Genomic DNA, 21,415 nt, shown 5'->3' on the forward strand with positions numbered 1-21,415 from the left:
ACACAGCATAGTCCTGCATGGACGGCTCTATAAACTACAAATTGCCAGAAGATTTTCACCAAGAACTTTATATCAGCAATAATCCGTGATCTCTAACCTATTTTTGGATTGTTTTAGACGAGATTTTCAGAAAAAAAAATTATAGTGACGGACTAGAACGTAGCACTAATAGGAACAAGCGACGCTGGTGATTATCAAGTCATTTCAGCTCCGAAGATGTCCCATAAGGAGAATTTAAGGGTATTTCTGGAAATAGAAGAAGGTACCTCTCAGTGACCAAAAAGGAATAAATAAACATGACAAGCAACACAATCTGTGGAATTCCGCACAAACGTATATTTTATCCCAAATTGCACTTTTTTAAGAGACAGGCGCGTTAAAAAAAAAGAAAACTAGCTGCTCACTACATTTTCATAGCAATGAGAGAACTTTGAGACAGGGAGGGCACGTTCAGTTGAGGTGATGAGCGGATGTGTGCTCGGTTGCTCGTAAAAAGAACTGAACTCACTCATTTCACTAAGGGTACCCGTCTACTTCAGCTAAGAAAAAAAAACGATGAAAAAAGAAGGAAATTCAGGATTCGATAAGCTTGGATTTGGTAAACATTCAAATGAATGAAAACCCTGTTTATAGAGGTGAATTCGAGTCTACGATGAAAAACGGTTCGATTAACCAAATAGTCGTTAGTACTAGGCAAAATTTCTCAAGTCCTTCCATTCGTTTTTCAAACCCTTCCTTCAGCTCCTTAAAGTATGATCCTAAACATCCAGCGTCCACGCCTCGTTCGATATCATTTTCGTCGCAATTAACTGGCAGTTGTTTGCGCGGAATCTCGTGCCGAATTAATGAGAAACGACGTGATGAGGGGAACGAATCGCGTGAAAAAGTTTCATTTACATGAATGGCAGAATCTATGGGATTTTCTTCGGCGAGAATGACAGTTAATTTCTATGCAGTCAACATACGAATTGGGTTAATCAAAAATTTGTCCTCTTTCGCAAAAAAAAAACATGGAATAAATAGTGTCAATGAGGTGATCCGTATGACCACGAAAAACACAGTGTGGCGAAGAAAGTGCGGAGAGCCATTCATAAGCACACAAAGATAGCACGATCGAGAATACCTCGTAAAAGAAGGTGACAAATGTGCGACGAGGATCAAATACAAATACCGTAATCATACCTTTCTTTCCTTCAAATCCAGGGCCGGCATCATGCGTCGTCGAATAGCCGATTTGTCGAAGTCAAGTGGTTGAATGTTCCCGAAATTGCATGTTAGTGTCCACCAAGTCCTAAAACGATAAGAATCTGTGTCATCGAGCTTGAAATGAATGAAAAACTTCAATTGTCCCCAATTGATGGATAGGTTATGGGCAAATAATAAGTATGACGACAAAATCCTAAACAGAAAGCGTACACGGACGTTGTGTGTCCTCCTCAATCCCCCTACGTATGTAGCAGGTATCCACTATGCAGACGGATGACACATGCTGTGTAGTCTTTGAACGCAACCGGACGTAAATCATCTCCATTTCCATCGGTGTGGATGTTTACATCGTAAAAATAGTCAAAAACAGCATTCAACACTGTGCTCCGTCGTAATATTTTTGTCACTCTTTAAACTGGAGAGCTTCGAAATGTCAAATAACTCAATTATATACAAAAGAACACTAAAAATTTTGCTAGGGCAAACTCTATAGTTGTCTTTAGTGCCATGATGCACTTTACAGCCGATAATAACGATGCGGGAAAGAATTTACGACTTTTTTCTCGAACGATAAAGGTAAAGCCAAGTGTACGATTGCCGGGTAAAAATTCTTAGGTAGGGACGACCAATTCCCTGAAAAATTCTAGACGAGTAGACAGTGATCGTTCTCATATTTGAGAATATTGTTGATGTTGAAGTATAAAAGACTGATTTTAAACAACGAATCTACAATTGTCCCATGAGGACGTTGTCAACAAACCAGAGTGGGGGCATTTTGAGTCTCATTGCCATGAAATCACATTAAGTGCCCGGAAAGCTGAGCTATGTTGTTACCCTTCCACTGGATTCAGTAGATTTCCCGATGTTTAAAAAAGCACCGCAGCACGAAATATAAATGAACTCGTAGACGAACGCTGATCCTCACCCGGTGTGCTTGCTCCAAAAAGCTGATCAGGCCACATTCTTAACAAAAACATGGAGTACTTTACAGAACGACTACCTACAAGTAAGTGAAGATCTGCGAGGATACAGCTACGTACATATATGGATCCATTAAAATGTTCCAGCACAATTAATGCCCTTTTTGTTGTGTTGTTATTTGAAGAAGGCTTTCACCACAATGATGGAATTCTTGTAAATGAAATTTTTGGGAGGGAATAGAATTCTATTAGATAAATTTAACAAAATTTCTATAGAACAAGGGCATGATAGAACTATGAAAAGTATGAGAAAAGGTAGTAGCATAGGAAATGAGTGCACCTCGCAAAAAAACAACTTCGGAAAAAATACACTAAAAATTATTAAGCTGGTTAATTAATTTAAAAGTACTAAAAATGTAAAATGGGAGATAAAAAATATGGAAGAGAATGATGTTTGTGGGTCTTTTTTCTCGACTCTTTCTCGATTTATTTGGTGAGGCTAGCTGTAGTATCAGCTATCCTATTTACCATTTCCATGGCATAAAAAAATTAGATCAGGAAATCTTCCACCTTTTTCATTTCTTCTCCATGGGATATTTCGAAAAGAAATCTACATTAATTAATTAGTTGGAAGATTCTGGTATTGGTTTTTTAGACTATTCTTCTCGGCTCTTTACATATTTTTTCTTTGTTTTGGTATGCATTGGATATTTGATATAACCATATGGTGTAAAATTTTAAGTTCGTTTCTCATTTGAAAAGCTTTCTTCGTCCATCTGAAAAGCATGAATTTTGACAATTACTTGAATTTCAAATTTTCAATTCAACTGAAGTAAATGACTGGAAAAATAATTCAATATTCATTGAAATTGCCTGCGACATGGGACTTCACGAACTTTTATCCATTGTGCACTATTTTCATAACAGATAGAGTCATGCTGTAACAAATGAATTTTTAGCTGCGACTGATTAGTAATATCCAGTTAATTCTTTTTTCAGACGGACATATTCCCTCCGTCAACAAATGTGCTACACGATAACCACTTAATGGTCCACGATATATCCACTAAAACCAGCCGCTAAGCGGTAGTCTTAGAAGGCTGCGCTTCTAGTTCGTTGTCGGATTATTATAAACAATTCCTTTCCATGCATTATGATAAACAATTATTGAGAGAGGCTAAACATTTGGGAACAGAAACCACTCCTAAACTTCTTCTGAAGTGCTTTTGTGGAAGAAGGAATCGTAGATTTTTTTACCAGTAATCAGGCATTACATACAGACGCAAAACCTGAAAACTTCTTGTTACTTCGCGTGTCATTCGGTTCTTTGGTGGTGAGACACGAATAGCAACGAAATCTCTCACAAATATTATCGCAGACCCATATGTGGCCCATCGTAGCTATGAATCAGCAAAACACACACACACGCATGAATTCTGTTCCCAATAATCCCAGCCGATCCCCTCCGCCCGCCCCAGTAATCCAGTTGACCTCGTCTCATGTTAATGGACCACGAGCGAGCTGAGCTGCTGCCAGGACTCCGCCAGAAACACAGAACAATTGGATTTCGCATCGGGATTCGACTAATGCCACTATTATACACTTCCCAATTGCGCACTACTAGGACGATGTACATTCCCAGGAGATCCATGCGCGCTGGAATTCGGCTATGGCCATATGCGAGTAACAAAAAAGCCATAGCACTATTAAAAATTACGGTCGACCGTCAAAAATCCATTTTCTGTTCCCGTGAGGTTTCGAATGTGGAAAATGAGGTTCTCATGTATTTTCCCCAAGATTAAACTATACGTATACGAAACAACGTATTTATTGTCTGGAGTGCTGAAGCAATATGGGAGCAAGATAATCTGGATTATTCACTTATTCCAATAGGATTTCCACTACGAGTCTGGAAAACAATAATCAAAACGGTTGTTTTCCCATGTCCACCTCTACCTGAAGCCATAGGTGAATACTGTAAATAGAACAACTGGCTGTTACACCTTTTCCGTCTAAACTTCAACTCAACTGGCATTTCACTACATTGATATGTCCTCTTCGACCTAGTCAACAACGGGATATCGTTCAGGATTTTGATACGATGATAGTGGAACGAGAAAATGCATTTCTGTCAAGAATTCTTTCAGCTATTACGAGAAATAATATTGACTGTTGGCTTATACTAACCACGGGTATAGATTTATGCTATAAGGAAATTATGGATCTACCTATACTTACTTTCTTTCGATCTTAGGCCTCTCCTCTCAGCAGATTAAGGTGTAGCTCCAAGTAGTCCATGTCCCTCTAATAGTAACTGGACAAAGAATGTTGTATTAAAGTTAGAGTTAGTTACCTGTGCTGTATGACTTGTAATGACTTACTGCAAAGAGCCGATGTATCAAGTCAGTACCTTTCTCCTCGCCGACGAATCCTATTCTAATTTATCTATCGCGGAGGGATGAAGACTTTGGTTGGGACGAAGAGGTTTCGAACCATCAACCAAATTTACTGGGTATCAACCGTCCAGTTGGAGCGGAAATTCTCATCAACTGCGCTACACCCGTAATGACTATGCACTACATAAAAAAGAAATACGGATTAAATCCGTGAAATTGGCAGAAAAAGCATGAATAGCATATACGATGGAGCAGGTAGCCCGCTGAGGAATTTTTTTACAAGAATATTTTGTGAACAAATTTACTGGGTTTTCTAAATTCTGTAACTTCCGTTACTTTCAAAACCCTTCCTTCCGAAGTGCAACCGAAGGCAAATTTGTGTGAATTTTAAAAACTACAGTGTGATCATAGCTGTAGTCGAGGGAAAACGGAAATTTGCTCAGCCGTAACCAATCGTGAGCAAAAAAAAAACGCTTAGTACTTTTTGAACGACAGTGTTATCAGACAAACGCTGTAAAGCCGTTAGTTTTATGGAAGTGTAGTAATTCACGAAAATATTCGCTGCAACCACACGGGTCCAGAAAGTGCCTTTAAATCAGTACTTCTAACACTTTCTGACACCTAATCCTTCTTCTTTCCATTACGGAAAATGATTGTTGTATCTTTAGACGACGACCGAACTACTTTTTCCGTTTGAAATGCACGACTCAAAAGAAGTGCATGGCACAAGGCACGAAGACATCTGCAGTGATGAGCCGACTTGGATTTTATGCGCTTCCGATGGCGTTTGCTAAAGTCGTGGAAAAAACGGTGGCGCTCCAATCCCAGACAGCAGTTTTTGTTTACCATCGCTCATCGAATGGCACAATCCGTTGCAAAGTAACAACAGTTGCGTTGATCCAGTCTCGAGAAATTCAGTATCAACAAGTTTTAAGTACCGGATGGTAAAATTGGGTATTTTGAGAAGAAGGCATCGAGGAGAAACAACATAAAGCGACTTTTTTTTTCGAGAGACCTCTTTTTCATCAAAACAAATGTACACATCCAGTGTTTACGTAATACCTGTGGATATTTTTTTAAAATCAATTTCCCTTATCCCAAGCAGTATATGGATGCTTGCGCAATCGACAAACATCTTCTTAAAATTCCAAGCAATGTTATCGGAGAAAATACTCAGATGCAGAAGCCGACCAGATCATTCCTTCTTTTAATAAGGAAAAGCAGGTCTCCAGGAGACATTAGTTTATGAGCACAGAGCCGCACAAAAGTTTGTCCTAACAGAGTTTTTTTGTGGACACGCCATCCCATAAACTTTTTAAAGTCTCCCTCACTAGCAATGTCCTCCATATCAATGCAGGGCGTCGAGGTAAAAATAGCGATGTGTGGATCAAATGAGGTCAGTGTAGCTCTCAATAACTACAACTTCTATTTACTAACGACGACCAAAAAAATATTTGGATTATGTTAGCCTCTCACTATCAAAGCCTATAACATAGTTAAGAGCAATAAGAGGAGCAGACAGGAGTTGGAGACACAAAGGAAAAGTTATATTAGGTTGGTCCGAAAGTCTAGTACCTAAATTCACACTTTTTTTTCAACCAATTACAACTTTATTACTCATAGATATCAATCCACAAAATAATTATCATCGGGATCCACTCCTTATGTACAACCTTTCAATAGACTATCTAATCAGAAGTCCAGAACTCTGGAGGCCGAAGTCGAAGAAGCCCGAAATCTCATTTTCCAGCTTTTCCTGAGCATCGAGTTTTTCCCCTCGTAGATGCAACAACAGTGCTCGAAACGGTAGTGAGACGGGACCAAGTCAGGAGAATAAGCGGGGTGCGGTAGGATTTCTCAAGCTAAGCAATTTCCTGGGGAGTAAGTTTTGGCACGTGAGGTGGGACATATCATGAAGTAGAGGAACGTGGCCAATTTTCTTACGCTTTAGGAGAATTACGTCTGCTAATTTCTGTATTTGAGAAGGATAGACTTGAGCGGTCACGATGTATGCAAAAGAAGCAGTTCATAGTGCAGCATTCTCTTAGAATCCCACCAAAAACACAACAAGATGTTCGTTTCGTTCGATCTTTCTTTTGACTCCTATGGAGGTGGTTCTCCACGGGGCGCCAACTTTTCTGTTGTGTTCGATTAAAAAGCAACACCCTGCTCTCATCTCCTGTAATGGCTTCGTGGAGAAAGCCCTGCCTGTGCGAGCACAGAAGCAAAGACCGACACAAACTCACTCCTGTCGTCAGCTGCACAGCACTCACATCGTGGTTGCCGCAAATCGAAATCGCTTTTCTGCAACCGACAGCTTGATTGAAGACATCTGATGATTGTTGCACGACCGCACCCAAATGTCCTCGACAGTTCACGTGTAGTGGAAGGGAGGATGTCTCTGAGGGCGTCACCCAGAGCTTCATCTTTCCAGTTAGTCGGGCGACTAGGGCGGATTCGATCTTCAAGCGAAATATCTCCTGACTCGAACCGTTGGAACAAAAGGGCCACAGTCCAGTGGGTTACTGCGTCTCTCTTTATCTCCAACACAGATATGCGCAATGGCATCGACTCCGTTTTGGTCTTGCAGCGCCCTTGTATACCCCGCTGGTGTGAGTTTCTAGAATACTCTACCAAATTCAAATGCCAGAAATTTCAATTCAAGAGCTCTAAAATTGTGGATCGAAAAATAAATTTTGGTCGCATCAAACGCGCCAACCTAATAAAACTGTTGGGAGTACAGATCCACAATCAGAGCGATCAGAAGGAGTTAGTGAGGTATTGCAGTTTGAGCCATAGGGACCATTAACAGAGCATAATATTCATTCTGTAGCCATTAATTGGTTGTGTTTCGCTTGATATTCTGTTGCTAGTCTGAGGAGTTCCAGAGTAACGAGAGAGAGAGCTCTGTCGGATTTTCGTACATGTACACGTAGAGTTCAACAAAACTCAATTTTCCAACTTGGCTAGATGAGAACACTTCTATGAGGCCTTCTCTAATCTGTTCAGGTGAACTAAGAACTCACTGGCTCTCAGCCATCACTTCATCTTGTGTTCGCACTTGCACCGGAGCGATATCTTCTGTGTTCACATCAGGATTTTTCAGGCACGAACTGATTCTCTCGTCAAAGTTCCCAACCAAATCCTAAAATCCTGCACGTTAACATCCTATGTACTGCATGAATAAAATCTTCATGCATTATGTTTAAAATGAGTATCGACCTCAAGCGAGCTGGACAAGTCTTCGTTGAGTCGGGCCTCTTCGCCTGACAATGCATGATTGATTTCCTCCTCTCTGAAAAGAAAAATTAGAGAAATGAAAAGACTGCTTATGCAGAATTGAAGAAACTTTATGAATCTTTCAAATCTGAATATATAAGTCTTATTTTGAGGACCTAAGGAAGCCGTGAAGAGGAATTATTCATGGTAATTGAGATCTATTTTTAATATTTAGCACCTGTCATATTAAAAAATCCAATCCGCACTAGGAAAAGGAGTTATTAAGCGGGAAACTGAAGATGATTTTATTTTAGAAGTTTGAATCTGAAGCTTTACGATGGTAAACATATTTGATGGTAGGAAATGGTTAGTTTCCTACTATCAAATATGTAAACAAATTTACAATTTCAGTGGAATTTCCCTAAAAAGATCCGAAAAAGAGCGCTTTTAAATAACTACCGTTCATAGCATATAATTACCTCAAAAGCTACGTCAAAGTAGTGAATATCGATGAATTTATCTGGAAATCCATGTCGACTCAAAGAAAAATCTCGAAAAAAAAACTTGGTTGTAAAGATAAGCACTCTGCAGCATAAAATCATATTCTCAAGAAAAAACACCATAAAACCATTTTCTCCAAAAATCAATATGTAAGCAAAGCTTAGAAAATAAGACCGATGGCGGAATACTATTAGAGACTGGAATGCGACTTCGAAAATTTTCCCAGTTAACAAAGCTGACTAAATTCAATGAAAACGTGCAATTAAGCGTGTAAGAGGCCTTATAAAGCTACCGTAACCTAACATACAGTAATCTATGAGCATAAGAATAACAGTTTGAACTCATAATATTAATAATATGAATAAATGTGTAAAATTTACCCTATAAAAATGACAACAAGGATAATTTGATAATACTTCGAAGACTGGTCATAAATGCATCATATGCTGCAACGATAGCGAACGATAATTAACGGATAGATAGTGTTGTTCACGAAACTTTTTCGAAGTATCGATCGATGCATTGGCAGTAAATGGGAGGAGCGTAAAGCTTTCCATCATTTCCTGCTAAGCTGATAGGAATTCCAGAATATCGAAGCATAACTCCAAACGTAAGCTTGCGGACAAAACTTGAAGGTCCAACTATTTCCAAGTCTTCTTGGAACCTCGGCATTGTGAATTGGATTTATGTTTTCTTATTTTGCAAACGAGGTTTTGGTGACTCAACTTTATTTATGGCCTTACGTTTCCAGAACCTCGACTCTACCGAAGACCTGAGAATGATTCGAGGTTTTGATGCGAAATCGCAGGTCCGCTCATCCGTTAGTTCTAAGCCTTGAATTGTACAAAATCTCCCATATCCTCAACCGTAGGGAATTCCCCGTAAACGTGAGCAGGTTAGGAAAATTCCGAACCGTCGTGTGAAGCGTTTATTTATAACCTACGAATGTTCGTGCATCAGAAAACTATACGATTTGGGTTCTTTTAGTATCTTGCATAATTTTCTCGCTTCTGAAACAAACTGCAAAATCGAGGCATCTTTTTTCTGACATAAAACGCTCCAGACGCAATCAGCAATTGGCGGTAATTATGCTGCAGAAAGCCTAAACTACAGTAGCCAAACATATCATCTACCCAATTATATTATTCTGAATTACATGAATCGCTATGCAAAATTGAAGACCGTTATCCTTCCGCATTCTCGAAATACCATGGAATACACATAAGTGCAAAGTCTCAATTCCGATATTCCGCTTTCGTGCAAGTGACAACGAGGTAGGACACCACGGAACCGCGCAAATTGCCAGCTATGCATTGACACCTACAGAATTGTGGTTCAGACGCACGCCAGCAGTCCCCAACTGTCCGCAATTACACAAATTTCGCAGCAGTCACATCGCGACACTAGTTGAACATGTGGCGGACGCGCTTGTAAACTGCCGTTGCATTCCTTTACGACCGAGAGATGACCATTGCCATATGTTAGCGACGGGATGATATGGGAAAGTTCGATATGCTGACTATATTATGCATATGAGGGGTTAGTAGCAGCAAAGATGTGAAGATACGGAATCAATACATACAGTAATCAGTTGACCAGTGATGAAGTAATAAGCTGATGGAGTCTTGAGACCAGAATATCCGACTTTGTCTTATCAACTTATTCGTTTCAAAGAACGCAAATTGTGTCTTCAAAGAACAAAAAAAACATCAATATAATTTTATCTTCTCTAAATCGTCGCAAATCATGCTAAATATATTAGTACAAATAAATGTTCTTAAATTCACTATTATTTAAAAATATTCTGCTCTGCGAAAATAGCAGGAGAGATATGATTGGCTTTTCACCCCCAAATTTCAAAAGTTACGGTAACTAACAGACCGCTTTAAAAATAATACCGCAGAGATAAAAATGATGCGTATTTTAGGCGATGAAATAATCTGGGATGCAAATAATCTTAATGGAGAAACGAAGTCACATTTTCCGTTCTTTTGTACGAGGCACTAAATACATGCCTTGAATAGACCTCTCAAAAGGCATTTCAAAAATATCATGATATTTTTTTCTCACTTTGCTACTGCTGGAAAAAGATCAGTCAAGATTAATCAAGATCCAAGGATCGATCCTACCGAGATCATCGCAAAATTCTAAAGGAAGATCGTCCTAAAACATACATCGCCTCACTCAGCACACAAAAATAACACGATAATTAGTGCCCCGTTAAATATCGTTTTTGTACAACTACAAACAATAGTCAAGAGAGGTTACGAACACATAATTAAAAGTAATACCATTGAATTAAAACAAAAACGTGGCCTTGTGAAACGATTATAACAGAACAGAAGAACATTCTTCGAACTCGACAACAGCGCTGAATCATTGACGCTTTCACAACGGTATGCACTAGAAAAGAGAGAAGAGTTCTCTGGAATTCATGGGAAAAATATGATTATTTCTCAAAAAGAGAATCAAAATTTAAGGTAGAAGGAAGTGAGATAATAAATGAAGAATAAAGAGTTTACCGTTGATCAATATTTTTAGTATGCGCCAACGTATTCGACTTCAATTCAGAATCGTAGCGCTTAATGAAGGCGTGTGCGGACTGCGCAGATATGGTCAGCTCAAAACCAGGTGAAGTTCGGTTTTGCGTTGCGAGCGGTGCGTTAGAGCGTGGCGGTGAGGACCGAGAGGGGACCCTCTCTATGAGCACTCATCGCCCCACCTCGATCCTAACCACCGGCTTCACACCGCAGCCGCTTACGTAGCTGCGCCGAACTTTGTGTCGTTTTGACCTCACCATACAATGACATGAAGGACCAACCACTTAACTAAGTGTTCTTATCTTCTCAGACAGGTCTATTTAGGGACGGAGGGTTTGGTTGGGCTTGGTCGGCATCGAGCCATCAAGCGATTGAATCCCACACATCTTCACTCAGAACGGAGCAATAATTTACGAAATTCATCAGGTTTTTGAAGTGACGCACCGCATTTCATCTATTCAATGACGTGATTACTTATCTGCGAACGATCTATGGCAGTCTACCGTATTTAAATCCTGAGCTCTTTTACAATGACTCCTAAAAATACTTCAGCTTCTGCACTGGAACAGATTATAGCAACGAGATTGAAATGTGACCAAGTGCCTTCCTGGAGCTTTCCCTCTTAGAACTAATACCAAGAAGAAAGGCAAGCACTCGTTCACCCTCCATGATCGAAGCTGGTTCATCGAAAGGAAACAACTCTATCCTTGGACCTATTGAGCTTCCGTTGCTGCTTGCGGGAATAATTTTCTCAAGAGAGCCGTGTACCGGTTTGTGAGTGCCCCGGCACGCGCATTCGGACTTTAATCTCTGGAGGGACGCGTTTTTGCGTCCGTTTCCTCTTCACACCGTCTGTTCAAACGTCAACAACGTCCAGTATGTATTGAATGTGCCGACGCTGCTGCTTTCAGCTATTGTTTAGCTTATTCGAAGGAGAAAATGCCGTTGTTTGCTCGATGCACGAGCATGTATTCAACAATCGTTCTGGAAGATTAGCTTTTGCGTATTGCTCCCGCGAAGATTAGTTTTTCCCGAGTGTCTTTTCTATGCATAGGTGTGAAGATGAACACATTACGTCCGTTCTATTGCTGTTTCCCCCTCGACAATAGCTCATGTGACCTTTCCATATGGACATATTTCGCCCCGATGATGATTCCCGCTGACTCGTGAGTGGCGGAGGCCGAAGCGTGACCTCAGCCACTCGGAGATTTTCAAGTGGACGTACGGCGGATATTGACGGTGATATGTAATGAAAAATTCAGAGAAAAACAAGCCCCGTATTAGTTCTTCTTCGACGAGGCGACAACATCCATAATTCAGAATTGGTTCTAAATCGTTATGAGAATGAAGGGATTCGTCAGAGCTTTTCTGCGTGTTTTTTTCAACGTCTACAAAATCTGTGAAAGAACTGCAACATAGGTATGAAAATGCGAAGAATATTAAAGTATGCAATATAATACTGCGCTTCTTCCTTTCATGGGTCTCAAAGTCTAAAACAAAACCTGACTAGACATCGAGAGGTTTACAGATCCTCATCAAAAAATTGAACGAAGAATAAATCACTTGAATAATTCGATTAATCGTCGCTCAAATAATAGCACCAATCTGAATAAAACACCCATTTCTCACAATAGCAACATTTTTGCAGCGTCAAGAATGCTGGCTTCGAAATTGTGCAACGACCAGCTCGTTGCTAGTTTTTTTTTCTGTGGAAATTTCAACTATTTTCCGGCGGTTTGCCACAAAAACACCACGGCAACATGTTGTCCCGAAACAGGCTCTGGGATCAAGGAAGAAGCGTTGACAACACGAACGCTTGCCAATCTTATGTGTGTGCTTTTTCAGATTGTCATCAGAATAAGTGCACATTTATCGTAATTGTTGCTTCAACATTTGCAAAATCCTGAATCAGCGGATCATCTTCATGGACGCCTATCTCTTCCCAACAGTGTTCAGTCCCATCATTGCCATCTCTGCGTACTGCGTTTTCGCAGAAGAAATTCGACGAGAAGCCCATAGAGTACGAGATTTCTTTATCTTTAGCTGATGGAACGAAACGTCATCTATGTATGTACGTCAATCTTGACACCTTTATCTGATCGAACTTCTGAAGCACTAAAACGTGGGCCAGCTGTCATCTGACAAGCGAGACAGGAGAAAAAATGAGTGCCTGCTAAAACTCTTCCGCCGAGTCGATTTCTACAGGGGCAATAAATAAAAGAAAACTGCGGAGTTTGCTTTTTGTCCTCTAGAATCTCCTTCCCACCAGGACCATTAGTTTAAACTCTTGGAAACGTCGTTTGCTACATGTTCACATACAGTAGCATAAATCTCTCAGAAATTCACCAGATGTCAAAGATAGGAGGTTTGTTTTACAGAATTGGGTTATCCACTTCAACGGTAAGTTCCTGAGATCTGCCAGTACCTGCTTGCGGTGCACAAACGCAGGTCTACGCAGTTCTCTGTAGCAGCGCTACCAAAGCGTAATTTTTCTACGATTTTTCAAAACAGGAGTTCGTGGTGTCCCGTAACGCTTTCGACACTTCTTTGCACGACTATTGACTGCGACTTTTTCCTCGGGCGCCGCCATAAAGGTTAATTAGCATTTTTTGATGGAAGGAACGATGTCACTGGAACGTCGTGACGGATGCCATGACAAGTCAACTTTTCTTATCGTAAAGTGGCGATCATTCTGCATCCAGCGAAGAAACGAGTCACTGGATGTTTTTCCTCATAACGTTACTGAGATTTAGCCAATGTGAGCAACCTCCCAAGAATAATGAGATTCATCGCATGCAGTAACGAAAGAAGCAACACTCGTAGCGATTAAGTCAGAATATTCGTGTATGCATAAGCAATGAGGGTCTGTGTAAGTTTTTCTCCTTTTTTTCTATGAGGTTTTGCGAGTATCCAAGTGTCGGAACGTTTGAGGAATTCGCGAAACAAAATCCAGAGCGAAACGATACGGCAGATTTTTCGGAACCCTTATAAGTGACTCTAGGATTCCAGAAACCCGGAAACGATCGATTTTTAGATTGTTCAGAAGTCTCGGAAAAAGAGCTCTGCGCAATTTTAAAGACAGATTTCTTGTTTATATCAGAATATAAGCGCGGATATAGCGCAGTAGAATGAGGCCACCGCGATTTCGGTCAACATAAAAAAGCTCCATGATTCTGAATTGAAGTCGGCCGCGCTGACACATCTCAAGTGGATTAATCAACGTTAAACGCTTTATTCCCGTTCAGAATGTCTTTAGTTGAAGGACTGAGGTTAAGTTGGATATGGGGGGAAGTTTCGTGCGGCAAATATTCACGGTTTTTAGCCTTTGCGCCACAAATTACCAAATACGCAAATTAATACCTACTTGGTGATACGTTCCTGGAAAAGGTAAAAACCACCATCGAATGAAATGCGATTAATCATAAGTTAAAGACCTGCACCAGACAATTAGATAGGTATCTCTGATTCAGTGAACATTTCGAAACTGGTAACTCAGCACGGAGAACGCTGCCAAGATCATAAATTCATATAAATATGATCAAACACGAGTCCTCATTGTTTAAGCCAACTTCCCCAGGAAGAGGAGGACTGCTAGGTTGAATATGTCAACACTAACACAATGTAACGCATTCACGAGAGAATTTAACGTGTTTTCATGGCTTTGCTTAGAAGTTGAGGTCAGTTGTTGATACTGATCGCTTCCAAGCGGGAACAGCGCATCCAGAGATCACCTTCGTGAGCGTAACGCTCTATGCAATGACTATGATACTCCCACACTTTTGAATTCACCTCAAGCATACCTCTCACTTTCTCGCTCGAGCAACTCTCTTCCCCTAAACTACGATTTTCGTCGTAGTTATAGGCCGGCGAGCAACCACCAATAGCTTCTTATGCTCGAGCGAAGGACAAACGCTTGCAATCTACGGCTTCCATGGGCGGCTTTATATCTGAGTGCGTGTGTGTGTGAGCAAAATGGAGCAGCAGAATCGATAACCCATTTTTCGCGTCCATCTGATGTCCCCAAAAAGCGCTCGGAGCGCATGATGAAAACTTAGGCGCTGTCGCCATCGCTTCGGTGCAGTGTAATGTACTTCGTAGGCCGTGAACGGCTCCGAAAGCGTTTTTTTGATCGTTGGATCGTTATTTTCGAATGGAAAAATGTTGTCAAGCCTTTACTTTGTGAGTGAGGAGGGAAAACGAGCCGCAGCAGTGGTAAATCATGGGAAAATTAGGGATAAAATGCTCAATTGTTGGTCGGTTTTGGTGAAGGACGAAGATCCTACAACGAAGACACACCCCATGAACATGCTTCCTCTAATCCTACTTCGATTTCGATTACTCTTGGGATTTCCAAGGGGCTTTCCCATATTTTTTTACAACACCTTAGAAATTCTAGTCAATGCCTATTAAGAAATGAGGGGGAGAGGTAAAGATAGCTAGGAGAAATACGGTGGGATGAGTTCTTCCATGTCAGTCATGCAGGAAAAAAACGTCCGCCCCCTCTTAGCAGCTGACCTGGCAAGGTGTAAAAGAACAGCTAGAATAAAATGTTCACGAATCGATATGGTCGCTTTCAGAAGGTAAACGTGACTCATCGCTACCTGATTTATTCGTTTTCCATGGGAAAATGTTCCGATGTAGTAGCACTTCTGTTTCCAATGTCAAGAATATTACACATCTCACATTTTCTCGCTTACTTTCAGCGTTTAGCCAAAAAAGCTCCCGATTTTCATGCTGAAAATGACTCTTTCCGATTAGAGCTGTTTTGGAGGGAATATTGCAGATTTTAGCGGAAGTCATTTTTGTGTGTGTGTTATTTGAACCGGTAGTGAAACCAATTAAAACCATTCGTTTAGATTGAGAACCGTTCTATGGCTGGAACAATCCACTATCTTGGTCGTGTCTCTGAGTCTCTGGGCAAATGTTAAATCTAGCATATTCCTAAAAACAAGCCCCCGTACGTACCCCTAGCATTTCGAAATACGCCCTCCACGAACTTACTGGGACATTTCGAAATGCGTTCGTCCTTTCTGGACGGGTCCCCCACAGCATCCGTCACCTCCCCTTATCATGTTTCACACCTCATTCGACATCGATTGCAGAGATAATTTAGTTCTGCAAGAATGCTACGACGATCGTTGGTCTCCGAAGTGGAAATCCCACCCGCAGCAGCAGCAGCATCGAGCATTTACCAGCAGTGGAACGGAAATGGTAATAACGGATTCCGTGCGGAATAATCGCTTGTACAAACAACGTAATCCGTAATGTAACTCTGGATTCAGTACGCTGAGTCAAGGACTTATTTCGGCGCCACAATGCTACAATTTTGATTCGTACTGGAAGTGTGTGCGAGCGCGTATTTCCAAAAAAAAAAGTGAACAATCCTGCTAAACAACTTACAGCCACTCCCCTACGCTACATAAAAATTTACAAACGTTATTGAGAGGAAATAAACGTTATTAAGAGGAATTCGATTACCTGTAACCACAGAAATCGCGAATATTGTTGAAAACTGTCCAATTATAAGTGCATAGCATATATTTTTGAGATCTACCTAATTGAAAGTCATTTTTGAGATCTACCTAATTGAAAGTCTCAATTCTTGCAAGATTAATTAATAGACGTTTAAGTGAGGGAAAATTAATGAAAATGCAGAAAATTTCATTCTAATCTCCTATTACACAAGATAAGAATACGTTACGTTCATCTGCCAAACGAATTCCTAAGTAACCGATCCTGTAACTTCAAAGAGCAGAACTTCCAGATTTTTTCCGGGATTCTATTCATATATTATCATATCGCAAGGATGGCAACTTGCTCACAAAAGCAGTTCCATCGAAATATCGCAGCACTCTAAAGGGTGCGCGAGCTAGAAACCGAACATTTGCAATGATCACAAAAACTTGTCCGTTTACACAATTAATCGTCATCGTAGAAGAAAAACTTGTACTAAATGTCATTCTTACGGATCAAAAACACCGAACATTAGCCTAACGTCGAAAAACGTAACGTCAAAGTGGTCTTGGCAAGAAAATAAATGGGTCTTGCTTTAGGAAAAAGACGTTAGGTATAAATCAATCGGAGAAAAACACGACAAGGAACTACACTTGGAATACAGATTAGAAGGATAACTGAATCCAAACTGAAAAAGCAGAGAAATGAAGAAGTATACAAGCACAAGCGGCAAAACAAAATTACATTCGCCAAGAAATCCAATTGCTAAGCTGAAAATGATCCTTATTTTCAAAAGTTTTGGAGATTATTAAGGCAATTTTCTGTGTCGAGCTTTAATGTGGCCATTTGAATTTTTTTTTTTGCTCCCTCAAAGTCCCATGGATTCGTCGTGTTTTTAATCGAAGAGGAAATCAGAAGAGCTATTTTTGTACAACTGGTCTAATTTATGAATTTTCAACTTCTCTTTTTCTTGTGATATGTGGCCAACTCAATCTTTTTTCTTGGAATAAAAGTAATTTTACTAAAGTTCTGACGACTTGTTCGGGACAAAGATCACTTCGAGTACTTGTAAATACATCCCGCTGGTGGAAAAGGCGAGAAATTCTTGCTTGGAGTAGAGTTAAACAGAGAAAATGAATATTCATTGCTATGTGGAACACCTTGTTTAATCGTGGGACCTCTAATCGTAATTCCTGTCGTATACTGAGATCACAAATAAAACCTAGGATTAAGGTGGGCTCATGGTACGCTTTGAGCACTCGTCTAGAAAACAAGAACACACCTCTCCTGTGATGTTCCAGCAATGTTTACACAGGCACAATAAAAACTCATTGGCGGGCGATGTGATTCACGCACAAATCATCATGTAACCTGGCAACCACCCTTTTCATATCTTCGTCCTATCCTATCTATCGGGAAAGACGAGGTCATTGACGAGGCGAATAAGATCACGAGAAAAGGTCTCCGATGCGCTGCACTGAGATGAATTTCACGATTATTAATAAGCGGCGAAAATTGGCCGTTTAATACTCATCGAATGATTTGACTGACATATCAATCAGTATAAAGAGTTCGTTTTGTAGCCAGAATTAAGGGATCTTACATATTATCTTACAGCGCAAGATAACGACGAGCGAAAGACGGTTCTTTAAATGTTTTTGTCATCAACAAAAAGAGCAAAAAAAATTCTGGATTCGTTCCGAAGAAATTAAAACAAAAGACTGCACTTATGCACGCTAACAGAAACGCAAAACGACCGAGATGCAAAATGAATGAGGTTTGAGATCGATGAATTATAGCGGTTAGATGCAGCAATGAGGAGGATTTTACATCGGTCTTGGGCAGTGAAAGTGCAACGTCCTCAGTTTTCAGGACATCAGAACTCGTGAACGACAAAAATCCATAAAATAATAGCATGAACTAAAAATGAATTATACTCATGGGCCCCATGGTTGCAACGAAACCGGTATGGATGCGGATAATAGGATGCGATTACTGTTATGGTACCAGGATTCGGATGAGTTAAGCGCGACCGTGACGGACTCACAATGCAAAGAAGTTAAGCTTTGTATGGGGATGCACTGTGGTGATTTCCTTAAAGGCATCACCCCACGAATCTGAGGTGGTACGAATTTCAGGTGAAGTATTCTTATGCGGGATAGATTATGGAGAGGAGGGTGATTCCGCCCATTTATTCCTAATTGCCGTAAAAAACGGCCCAAAGATGCCACGCCGCACAAGGCTGGCGCGCCCGAATCGAACTCGTTGTAGGAAGTAGCGCGCCGGAACGCCTGAAGCCATATCTTCCGGGCCTTTTTTTACGGCAATTAGGAAGAAATGGACAGAACCACCCTTCTGTCCATAATCTACGAATAGTCCTGTATACGAATACTCCACCTTAAATCGGTACCACTTCAGATTCTTGGGGTGATGCCTTTAACTGGTCCATTTGTAGAAGTAATGAAACGGGAAATTTTGCTTAGAAGTAAAAAGAGGGAAAAAGAGTAAAGAAAATATGCAGAGGGCAACAACTGACACAAAATCCTTCAGCAGTCATTCTCTAACTCATACCTAGAACGTTCTTGCCTAGTGGATCAAAAAATGTTGATAAGCTCATTGCAAAAAAGACGCAGAAATAATGCAGGTATTATGCCTTCTTTTTTTTCTGCGCATTGAACTGTTGTGTGATATTACACGACAATAAACTTGATATTCCAGAAAAAAATCACGTCTATATTTTCACGTTTTTCTAAGCAAAATATAAAACATTGAGGAAGAAAACTAGTACCGACTTCAGAATCAGAAACGTGGAGCTATACGCTGACTCGACAGTGTGTTTGATCTTAAATCGATCGATTCTTGGCAATGTAATACAGCCAAGGTGGTGAAATTGATCTGATCCAGTTAGAAATCGAATAAGAGTAAATTTCCTTTATACGAAAGCACTTTTGGGACGAACTATTTGCTGAATTTTTGTAGTTACCCGAATTTAGAAAGAATGAAGACGACGAAAATTCGGGGAACTTGTTTTTGATCTGTGTGAGACCCAAATTTACTAGCGGTATTTACAAGAAATCCAGGAACTCAGCTTCAGCTACAGGCATAAGCGGTGCATATCCAAACCCTCATTCGTCATATCCTCATATCCCAAAAGTGACGGAATGTATACAGGATCAAATGTGCAGATTAAATATAAACCAACTAGTTTGAAAATATGCTCTCCAGTTCAGGTCGCTTCTCCCCGCGACGGCTGTCAATCATTCTGTGAAATCCTGTGACAGGATACATATGTAGGAACTGGGAGGAAGAAAGTAGTAAGTGGTCTACGAAAATCTTCAAAATCCATGAGAAAATGCCTAATCTGCCAATATTTACCGAACAAAAAGTTGCGAGTTCACGCCGTTGGGTCAGTGGATCAAGTGATCTGCAAAAACAGTCGATAAGGGAAGTGAACGTAGATGTGAAAGAGGAGAGGAATGACACGAGTTGGAATAAAGGGCTTAATATTGTCCACAATTTTACAAATTTTTCTCTCCTCATCTCTCGAAAAAAAAATCTCGAAACCGAAAGTCACACAAATTCCATTTTGATTCGGCTACTGTTTGCAAACAGAGTCAAGGATTGTTTTTCGATAAAGTCTGGAATCGGAACCTGTTTGTGAACAGTTTAAAATTAACACAAAAAATATGACCAGTAGAAAGAGAGACAGTGAACGATGAGCATTAGAAACAGAACTGATTAAAGAAAAAAATTTGCACCGCCCACTGTAAACCCGAAGAAAACCAATACGAAAATTCACCGGGAAATCAAATAAGACGGAGCTTAAAAGAAAATTTGAATGCACTCAGCTATTCTCAGAAGGTAGAACCATCGACTAGAAAGTCTACAAATCGGCTCTTTTCACCGGAAAACACCAAATGACCTACGAAGGACAACTATAACGCGCAAAAGGGCGTCGTTAGATGATTGATATCCTGGCGTTTCACCCTTCGTCATCAATGAAAGCAGCCGATAACTGTTATTATTACGATTCGGTGGAAATCCATAACATTTACGTGGTAAATGATGGAAAATAATCGCAATGCAACGCTGAAATTGAAGGCAATATTGGAGGAAAACGGGTGTAAGGAGTTGCTGCGTTGCGCAAGAGACTGCGAAAATGTCACAACAATGCCGCAACCCTCACAGAGGTCAGCGCGAGCAAAAACCTCCGCCAATGAAGAGAGTGAGCGGAAATAGAGAGAAAGAATATAACTCAAAGTGGTGTTGCAATATTTAAAAGTACGAAAAATAGTAAAAAGAAAAGAAAATACTGGTTACGCACTGTTGTGAATTCTTGTTGCTGTCCAGATCGTCTTCACCAGGAGCTAACGGGATTTCAGGCACTCGTAGGTCGCCTGCCTCCATCGCTACCCGCATAGCACTGCGCTCCGGCTGGCTGACTGCCGGCTGCCTTGCTGTGGTCGGCGAGGGGCTCCCGCGCTCAGCTACAAGCGAGAGAACACAGTCCGGACGGAGCGTGCCGGACGAGTTGACGAGACTCGAGAAACGGGCCCCTAGTTGGACACGCAGACGGCAGATGCGGACCGCCCTCAGAGAGGTAGAAAAGGAGGGTGCGAGGTGGATCGACGAGCAAAGCACTGGAGGCGGTCGAGGCGAGATCCGAGATCCCCCGAGGAAATCTGCCCTAAGGGATGGCATTTAAGGTCAAGTGACATACGTCCCCTGTGGAACAAAGGGGGTGGGGGTCTACGCTTGATGTTCGGCTAGAGGATATCCTGCGTATTCGAGGATAAGAGCGAAAAAAGAGTACTTAATACGACACAACGATATCAGAAATTGAAATCACCATCAGTTGTCAGGAGAACGGATTCCTCTACTGCACAAATATGCACAAAATAGGAGAAAAACCACAGCATACAACACTGGGATGAAATTCAACGTTAAAAGGATATATTTGAGCACACCTATGGACCTCTGGTGCTCTTGAGACTTTAGAAAAAAGTCTCCTTTCATTTGGTGTGCTGGGTCTGTTGGACTTCGCCCAACTAAATGTTTTCGAGTCCAATGGATACCTTAATTCTCAACTCCAATACTTTTTACTGTATTTCTCAATTCAATTTGTCGTCGCTGAACAATTTCATCAGTTCCATTTAAATTTAAGAATAAATTATGCCAA

At 40.7% G+C, this 21,415-nt stretch overlaps 1 protein-coding gene across 2 annotated transcripts in view; it reads right to left on the reverse strand.

The window, feature by feature from the left end:
• RB195_015276 (uncharacterized protein) overlaps positions 1–20,655 on the reverse strand; it is a gene marked incomplete at both ends in the record, with an annotated part of 34,510 nt that extends 13,855 nt beyond the window's left edge. Inside the window, 4 exons of one of the 2 annotated variants that reach the window (XM_064205908.1) lie at positions 1,183–1,291; positions 7,549–7,667; positions 7,745–7,817; positions 20,561–20,655. In XM_064205908.1, coding sequence (XP_064061789.1) covers positions 1,183–1,291; positions 7,549–7,667; positions 7,745–7,817; positions 20,561–20,655 — 396 coding nt within the window. The remainder of the gene's footprint in view (positions 1–1,182; positions 1,292–7,548; positions 7,668–7,744; positions 7,818–20,560) is intronic. The other variant, XM_064205909.1, reaches the window with a different exon arrangement.
• Between the last annotated feature and the right edge of the window lie 760 nt (positions 20,656–21,415).

This window comes from Necator americanus, chromosome V (assembly GCF_031761385.1).
Source record: "Necator americanus strain Aroian chromosome V, whole genome shotgun sequence".
NCBI lineage: Eukaryota > Metazoa > Nematoda > Chromadorea > Rhabditida > Ancylostomatidae > Necator > Necator americanus.